Source organism: Alligator sinensis, unplaced genomic scaffold (genome assembly GCF_000455745.1).
Source record: "Alligator sinensis unplaced genomic scaffold, ASM45574v1 scaffold216_1, whole genome shotgun sequence".
NCBI classification, from domain to species: domain Eukaryota; kingdom Metazoa; phylum Chordata; order Crocodylia; family Alligatoridae; genus Alligator; species Alligator sinensis.
The window spans coordinates 4441719-4450992 of record NW_005841868.1 but is presented as its reverse complement, the minus strand read 5'-3'; the positions used below and the strand labels follow the sequence as shown (position 1 = coordinate 4450992).

The 9274-nt window shown below is 49.8% G+C and overlaps 1 protein-coding gene across 1 annotated transcript in view; it reads left to right on the top strand.

Annotated features, from left to right (window-relative positions):
• Window positions 1-219: 219 nt before the first annotated feature.
• The window catches only part of CASTOR1 (cytosolic arginine sensor for mTORC1 subunit 1), a 32685-nt gene continuing 23630 nt past the window's right edge, over window positions 220-9274 (top strand). Inside the window, exons 1-2 of the mRNA XM_014526380.2 lie at window positions 220-244; window positions 1177-1247. Coding sequence (XP_014381866.2) covers window positions 240-244; window positions 1177-1247 — 76 coding nt within the window. The 5' untranslated portion in view covers window positions 220-239. The remainder of the gene's footprint in view (window positions 245-1176; window positions 1248-9274) is intronic.

Sequence of the window (9274 nt, the reverse complement as noted above, 5' to 3'; positions counted from 1 at the left end):
GGCGCGCGGGGGGAGCGGGTCCGTGGGTGGCGCGGCGCGGGCTGCCCCGCCGTGGGCTCCGGGTGATTCCGCTGAGGGCCCGGGCAGGAGGCTTCTGCCTTCCTGGGGGTGGGACCGCTGGCGAAGACGCAGCCCCTTGCCTGCCGTCCCCGGGGTTGGTGTTTGCTTCGGAGACGGCTGTTTGGGTTTTTTCCTTCCTTCCTTCCTTTTTTTCCCGACCTTGGAGAAGACCGATGTGAATGAAGTAAGAGTTGTAGGAAGTGCCACAGTGGCTGCTTGGGGTTGGCAGCTGCCTGGCCTAGCGCTGTGCTGGGCAGAGCCGGCAGGGCCACGACCTCCTCCAAGCCCCTTGTGCCTTGGGGGTCCTCTCATGCTGCCCCCCTCCGGCCTGTTCAGGCGCTGGTGCTGTGCGCCCCGCCTGCTGCTCCCTGCCTTGCATCAGGCTCCCTGGTGATTCAGCAGCTGGAGACTTTTCCTTGTTGCTATTTGCTGGCAAAATATAAGTCTGTCTGATTGGTGTTTGGGAGTGAAATTGCCCCCAGGCCCAGACTCCTGGCTCTGCTCATGAGAGCCTGTTTACTTCTGCTGCTGCTTGTTCTCTCCACTGGGGCTAGAGAAGCTCACTTCTAAATTCATGGGTCCTCTTTAAAACTGCTCCTCTGACTGTAACAGCCCTCATCCAACTCCTTCCAGCTTCCCAGAGGGTGTCTGCAGGGCATCTTATTTAAAATTGGTTCTTGTCACACTTCAAAGTCTTTGTGTGGACAAAAGAGAAAGAGAGCCTATAAAGCCAAACTGCAGCTAAAGTTGGATTGTATCTTTGCAATCCAAACCAACAGCCCTGTAGGGATACTTTCAGCTGTGAAGAAGGGGAGTGAGGTCCTGCCTGCTTAAAAAGAGAAGTCATGCTCACCCCACCCCACCTTTTTAAATGCTCGAGGAAAGCAGTGTTCCTCATACCCGTGGACCACCACAGTGTTTCATAAGTGTCATCTGCTGTATACGTGGCTTTAGTTCAGTTTTCAGAAGGAAATTAAGCAAATGGGGAGGGGAACTGCTTTAGGAGGCAGGAAAACTCCTTACCTCTCCACACATAATAGGAATTTCATTAGCCACAGGCAAAAGCATGATTCTATAGTACTGGCTCGTGTGCATCACCTGTATTTGCTTTGGTAGGTGCAAGTTCTTTAGCTTGACCGAGACTCCTGAGGACTACACCATCATGCTAGATGAAGAAGGCTTTAAAGGTACAGCATAAGGACTTCTGTACGTCCCGGTTATAGTTCATGGTGACAGTGTATTTTATTTCACTGCCATATAACTACTGTTCTGACCCATTGTTTTTCTCCACTGCAGTGAAAACCCTGCATGTGTTTGTATAAGGTAATAGGGTTCTTCCCCCCCCCCCTCCTTCCCCCCCCAGTCTCGATACTGTCATTAGTTGTATGGCCTTTTCTTTTACATCCTTTTGTCACAGCATGCAGGGCTGTATAAATAACCTATAAGTCCTCTGACCTATTTTTTTGTTGTGGATGCTTATGTAGAGCTGTATTGCATGTTTTGTAGCTGACTGAACATGTTAATGAGGGCTTCTCTGGTATTAGCTTATTGTATATGAGATGCACATAGTTTCCTTTTTAAATATTTGCAAGTATCAACCAGCTGTAGAAGGTGCTTAGTGCTTCTCAACTTAATACTTGTCAGGGGAGGCTTCTATACATTAGTAAACTCTTCAGAGCATGTGGCAACATCCAGACTTGGAGTTATATGTCCCTGAAGAGGAGCTACTAGCTTACACTGCTGGAAAAGTTAACATCACAACAGAACATTACTGGCTTTCTTCTGGAAGCCAAATGGGTACTTTTGGTGTAGTCCTGCCAAGTTTACTTTGTCATAAGCAAGGTATGACACCTTCAGACTCTTCATAGGTAATCCAGTAAGTGGTAAAACATGCATGGAAAGGCCGCAGGAGACTTTGCTGTAGCACAGGGGTCAGCAACTCTTTTAGGCAGAGTGCCCGTGGCAGCCCATCCTTGACTTGTAAGATGTTGGCATGCCAGGGGCCAGATGGTGGGGCAGCTGTGAGGGGCCTGATCCTTGTTTTGGCAGTGCAGCTTGGCCCCTTCTCTGCTATCTGCCCTGAGGCATGTGTGTCAAGCAAAATGCCTTTGCATGCCATACTCTGGCATGTGTGCAGGGGTTGCAAACCCCTGCTCTAGCAGCTGCTGGTAGTTTTTTTGCCGAGACCTGTTAAAAATGCCAGTCTTGCAGCGTTCCTAATACAGCTGAAGTAGTGCTGGGAAAGGAGAAATGCTGAAGCTTCTCTAAAACCGTGGTGGGGCTGGGAGGAAGGGAGTAGCAGTGGAAAGAGAAGGATAAGCAACCCGTAGGGAAGCTTCTGTGCAGAAGCTCTATGGTGGAGTAGAGAGATGGTAGCCTAGCTACCATAGTAGGGTCTCTTTTATGCTAATATGATTCCTAATTCTGTCTGAAAAGATGTGCTGTCCTTGGCATGTCTTGGGATGATATTCCTGAGCCTGTCCCTCTTCCCCCAACTGCTTCTGCTTACACATATGTAGCCTGGATATGTGGTAGGAATGCTGCTTGAGGGGCACTTCCTCCATGCTGTTTCTTGAGACCAGCATCTGGGATGATGCAGGGACTGCTTCACTACCCTATTTCCAGGTTTGGCATGTGTGGGTAGGAGTGAGCGTGCATGGGAGTTTCCCTCCAAGTCACAGGAGACCCAGCATAGACATAGCCAGAGTAACTAGTAAATTCTCTACCTCTTACTCTTGTTTAAAATAATATAAATGATAATGTGTGAATCTCTAGCTATGGATACCATTCAGTACTGGGCTGTCATCACTGTCACAGCAAACCAGGGAGGGCCTGCTGCCATGCATGAAAAGGAACCTGGCTGGTCCTCCATGCCCATGATATATGGTGTTCTTTAGTATTTGGCACAGGTGTGACATTGTCCCAGGACACACTGATAGTATATCTGGGGAGAAACTGGGGGTCCAGGAACCTATTGTTTCTTTTACTTATGTCATGTGGGTAGCTAACCTGTTATACTAGCCAAAAAGACTCAGTGAAAACTACCAAGATGGTTTCCCTCTTCTTCCAAACAAAAACAACTGTGGGTTGGGCAATTTGTTCCTATGCATAGATTTGTACTACTTGCTGGAGGCTTGTCAGAGGTGAAGGGAAGGGACCCTGTAACTGCAACTATGTGTATTTATGTAACTGCATCCAGCCACATGGGTGGTGCTGGGGAAGGTGAAGCTGAAATAAATCTTGGTGTTGTAGCTTTCTCTACATGTGCAACATACACATGTCCAGTGAGTGAGGCCTCTGACCTGTCAGAGGCTGGGGCAGATCTCTTTGCAAACTGGATGCATTTGATTTCCCACACCTGTGCCTTCCTGTTGAAGGACAGCACAGGCTGGCACAGAATGAAATGAATCTTTTTGGATCTGGCCCAGAAAATGTCACTGACCTGGATGCTCGGCTCAGGTTTGCTGCTGCTGCTTCCCAGCTGCAGCACATGGGTGTGTCGCACTTGGTGCTGCAGGCTAGACTGGGTCTGATGGCTTTGCCAGTTGGCAGCAGTTGACAGTGGTTCACATAGCATAAATCTGCTACTTGGTGTTCATACTTGAGCTCCTAACCTGTTACAAACTCCCCATATCTGCTGAGGTTGGTCTGGGATCTGTCATTTCAGTGCATGGGGTAGTGTGTGGTTCAACAGAATTTTACCTTGAAAGTTAAAGTTGCTATGATACAAAAAGCTTTAAGACTAGGCTTCTGTTGTCAGTCTTAGTGTAACAGCTTCTCAAAAACTGTTTGTTTGTTTTAATGCATTTGTATATAGGAGAAAAACCCATGGTGGGGAGGAAGAATGCAGAGCAGTGAATTTGAGAGGAGTGTTACAGACTCTGCTGGATTACTCTTTCTATTCCAAGCTGTAATTTCCAGCAAAGTAAAAACTCTTTAGTGGGTTGTTATGAAGCCAGCCCATAGAAGTACACGGAAGCAGCCACATGCAGTGATATAGCTGTACAGTTTGAGAATAGCCATGAAATGAGCAAATGAACTAAACTAAATGCTGTGAAGTTTATAGTATGTCAGACAAGGACCATGTTAAATCATAGCCACTCTGTTGTAATTATTGCAGCCTTCTGATGCAGAAGGATTGCTCAGGAGCTTACATGGTGCTGCTTAAGCTAGTAACAAGCTGGTGTCAAGGACTCATGTGCTTGTGCAGTATGAGTACCTTAGTAGTGCCAATGCAAAGCCCTACACCAGCATTGCTGTATGGCAGGATGCATTTCCTTAGTGTAGACAGGATCCTTAAACAGGGGTTAGCCACGTCTGACCCATGCGCTCGATCTGGCCTGTGCAACCCGAGGGCATTGCTTATGCCTGTGCTGGGGCTAGGCAGCGGTGAGCTGTCCTGGGGCTAAGCAGTTAGAAGCTGTACCTTAGGGGTGGGCAAAATGTGGCCTGGGGGCCAGATGCAGCCTGCTAGGCCATTCTTTCCAGCCTGCAGGGCCCCTAAAAAATTTAGAAAATAAATATTAATCTGCCCTGGGCTGCCTGTTGTGCGGCCCTCGGTGGCTTGCTGAAACTCGGTAAGTTGCCCCCTGCCCAAAATAATTGCCTGTCCCTGCTATATCTGCATCATGGCTGCTTCCCCTTGGCTGCAGTGTAGGTGCAGCTTCCAGCTAGTGGGCAGCTGAGCTGGGGATGGGTAGCTTCCAGTTGCACCCATACTGCAGCCAAGTGGGTAGAGTGCAGGCAGGGTGGCAGGGAGAAGGAGCAGATGTGCTGAAGCAGCTGGAAGTTGCACAGCTCCTTGCTGGCTAGAGGCTGTGCCCATGCTGCAGCTGAGGAGCATGGAGCAGGGAGAAGCAGAAGTCTGGGTGCAAATTCCAGCTTCCCTGTCCCAGCACAGCTCCCCTCTGTGGCAGGGGCTGGGATAAGCAGTGGTGATGCAGACTTGGCTCACAGCTGTCTGGCCTAGCAGTGCATCGATAAAGATTTTCTTGGCCAATACTGATAGCAGATTGATTATTAACCAGCCATATTGGCCAATGCCAATCCAATATTCGATTTCCAGGAATGTAGCTGGGCAGCTCGGAGAGCAGCGCTCTGTTGGTAAGTCTGTGCAGGGGGGAAGGGGCATGGGGGAGAGAAAAGGCTTGGGGAGGGGAGCAGATTGAAGCCCCTAGGGTGAGGGAGGGAGTGGGGCTGGGGAAAGTGCTGCTCAGCCAGGGTGGTGAATGGGACCCCAGGGCCAGGAGTGGGATGGAGCTGTGGGCAGCTCGTCCAGGAGGCATGGGGAGGAGGGGTGGCTCCCTGCTGCCATGCACATCCCCAGCAGAAGCATGGGAGGCATGTGCTCCCCAGATGGGGGGAGAAGGGGGCTGTATGCTTGGGGCTAGGAGCTGCACCAGCCTTTTCCCAGCAGGGATGCTAGGCTGGGCTTGGGGTGGACTTAACTGTGTGGGGTGGGTGATGGCAGTGCTGGGAGGGGAGCTGTGGGGGGCCTGTGGGGAATTTTAGGGCAGCTATAGCCCTCCCTAGTGCCATCCCTGCCCAGGGCATGCCACTCTGTTGCCTTTTCCTTGAGCTCTGTGCTGGTCCCATATGGTGCTTCTGAGGGAAAGGCAGCAGAATGGAGTGCCCCAAGCAAGGGTGGTGCTGGGGGGTTGAGGGGCTATAGCCACCCCTCCTATGCTACTGCCACCTGCCCTGAGCCCAGCCCTGACCCAGCTCCCCTGCCAGGAAGAGGCTGGCGCAGCCACTGGCCCCAAGCCTGCAGTGGGCAGCCTGCCATGGAGGTACATGCCCCCCATGCTTCCCCTGGGGATGCACACAGCAATGGGGAGCCACCCCCCTCCCACCCACCTGCACCCTCTGGATGAGCCACCCACAGCTCCATCCCACTCCTGTCCCTGGGGTCCCATTCACCACCCTGGCTGGGCAGCGTCTGCCCTTGCACCTGCCCCACTCCTTCACTGTGGGGGGCCTTGATCTGCTGCCCCATGCCTCTTCCTGTCCCCCCTCCACCCCCACAGACTTACTGGCAGGATGCTGCTCTCCAAGCTGCCCAGCTGCATTCCTGGCCGTGTGTATGCTTGTGGCTGTGCACATGCACATGGCATTTATTGGTGACATGATCAGCTACACAGGCCAAAAAAAGCTGATGGTGCATAGTTTTCCCTTTATTGGTTCTGATCCGATATGCAACCAATCTATCAGTGCACCTCTAGTCTGGCCCCAGCATGGGTGCAGGCAAACCTCCACCCCCTCACTGCTGGCACACTGCCAAAGCCACTGGCCTGCGCTGGACTATAGGATGTTTTGGCCTGTAGCTTGGAAAGGTAGCTGGTTTCTGTGCTAGAGAGTAAGGCTAAACAGTGTATCCAAGGCAGGTTGGAAGAACAGAATGGCCAAAACTTTGCAACCAACTTTTAGTTTAAGTTGCAGATGTTTGACTCGGAGTGCTAGAGTGAAGACTTTCTACACTTGTGATAAAGGAGTGACTCCCTTAGTTGGTGGTAGTGATAAGTGTGGCCTGGATGTGATTCGCACAGCTGGTTTGGATGTATAACTCACACTGGCAGTGTCACTATTAGCTGAGAAAGCTAATAGGAGTCCACAGCCAGTCTCCTTATCTATAAGCAGTAGCTAGGATGTCAGCTACCCTGGTTGTTACCTGGTTTGGGAAAGAGATAACATCAAAGATCACTATACATTCACGTCTTCCTACACAGCTAGTGTTAAATTCAAGGTAACATTACAAATGAGAAATTATGGTAAGTTTTTTAAATACCAGCTCTTACTACTGGCCAAATAAAAATAATATCTATACGTGATTAAAGAGATTAGCAAGGAGGCTATAACCAAAGAGTCAAGAATCTCTCTGTTATGTAAGGTTAATAATGCCTGGCTCGTGCCATTTATCCTGGTTCATTTACTCTCCTTCTTTTCTCCTCTTGCCCTAAACTTCTAACTCAGAAACCAACCCTCTCCATTGAGTTTTGCTAGAACAGCTCCTGCAGAAAAGAGTCCTGTGAGAAAAGGGCCAAACAGGGTTTGAGAGACCTACATAGATGTGGATTAATTGGGTCTCCTTCAGAGCTAGATGATTGCCTCCGAGGCTTTCTTGTACACAAGCGACTTAAATTACAAGTGTGGCAGTTTGGGAAAGCACTGATAAACCTATGACTTTGATTATGGGACACCACTTATCTGTTGGCCTTGGAGAGTGAAGACCATTATCGTTCCCGTGTTGGCAAGAATCTTTCACCCGTAACAAAGGAAGAAATAAGTCGCCTAATTCCAATGTACAGCAGTGTTCAGCACTCAAGTTCTGACATCGCTTTAGCAACCTGTGTCACTGCTGAATCTCAAAGTAACTGTGGGAACATGATTACATTCAAGAACCAGGTTTTCAGTAGCCAAAATTATATTTGATATGTTGTAGACCCTCCAGCAAAGGGAGAAGGTAATAACATAGTAATTAGGGTTGTGTCACTTAGAAGGCAGGATAGAAAGACCCCTGATCCCTGAACAGCACATGCCCCTGGTGGCTGGGGTGGGGGGGCATGGCTGTGCTGGCAGCGTTGGTAAATGTGGAGCTCCTGCAGATGCCTCCAGCACTGGCTGGGCGGGGCGGTGGTGAGCGCTGTCCAGGGGATGGCAACCACCTGCAGGTGACAGTGGCCAGCGGTGATGGTGGACCACCTGCAGACGCCGCCGGCAGTGTTGGCAGCAGGGTGGAGAGCAGCAACCACCCGCAGGCGCTGCCAACTGTGTTAGCAGCACCTTTTTGCAAAGGGTGCACCGCCATGCTCAGGGGGTGCATGTGCACCTATGTGTACTCCCTACACATCGCCCCTTCCCTGATCTCTAGCCAAGTGTGCTTCCTCTCACTCACTGATGTATGACATCCCAGCCCTCTGACTTGGCCTGCTAATCATGGTCGTCTCATGGCATCTTCCCTGTGGGTTTCCCCCCGCAATCCCTAGTGAAGACCCATCTTGGTGTTTGCTGTGATAGAGATGTGTGTGTGTGTGTGTGTGTGTGTGTGTGTGTGTGTGTGTGTGTGTGTGTGTGTGTGTGTGAGAGAGAGAGAGAGAGAATAAGAATTGTAGCTGAGGAAACCTACTGAGGATCCTTTTTTTTTTTCTGATTCTTAGCCAGACAGTTACAGGGCTATTAGCTTCAACAATAGAGTAAGATCTGGGGGCAGATACTGAAGGAAAGGGCAGTTAAACTCAAGCTGCATTGTATCCCATTTACAGTCATCTTCTGATTAAAGGTATGGAAGAAAATTGGGTCAGATGAAGTTAATAGTCTTCTATGACAAGACAAAATCAATGCAGTGAACTTGAATCTAGACAAATTAACCAAACTTCTGATACCATGCTTCATAGTGGGGAGAATTAGCCAAACTGCAGAGGACTGGGATTAAATTGGATAAAGATCAAAGGGGTTGTTTGGAGAGTGGTTACAGATGGTGTTCCTCAGAGTTCCACCTTGATTTAACCTGTTCCAACAGGTCTCCACACTGCCAGACAGTGTTCCTGGCTGCCTGTATGTTGCGCTGCAGGTGCATGCATGCACATGGCATTTATCGGCCTCATTATCGGCCAAATCAGTTCTGCGTACCCCCTACAACCTTTTTAAGTATGTCTAGGGGTATGTGTACCCCCGGTTGATAACCACTGTAATAGCTGATTTTAATCTGCTTTAGATAAGTGCCAAAAAGCCCTGCTGAAGCACACTGTCTATACAGACGATGCAGAGTTAGGCTGAAGTAATGTGCTGCTGCTTATGGTAAAACATGGTTTTTAACGTCTGCAAGTAGCCAGGATGACTGTGAACTTCCCACTGGAACACAGCTATGGAAAAGGCTAGAGCAGTGTTTGAGTATCACTGTAATACACCCTATCTTCTTGGACTTGAAGCACCCCTTCATAACTTTTGAGAATTGAGTGGCACAGAGTTGGTTGTTTGTTTGTTTGTTTGTTTGTTTGTTTGTTTGTTTGTTTGTTTGTTTAAACTAACTTGTATTGCAGTGCTTGCCCCCTTGCTGAGGGTCTGAGCTGTGCAGGTGTGGCACAGCTGGTACGGGACGGCGGATGGAGCCACAAGCAGCTCATCTGGGGAGCATGCAGCCTCGGAAGGCATTGTATGGGGGGCGTGACCCCGGATCTTCCTGCGGGGCAGGGTGGGTTGGGGCCAAGGGGGCGCCAGT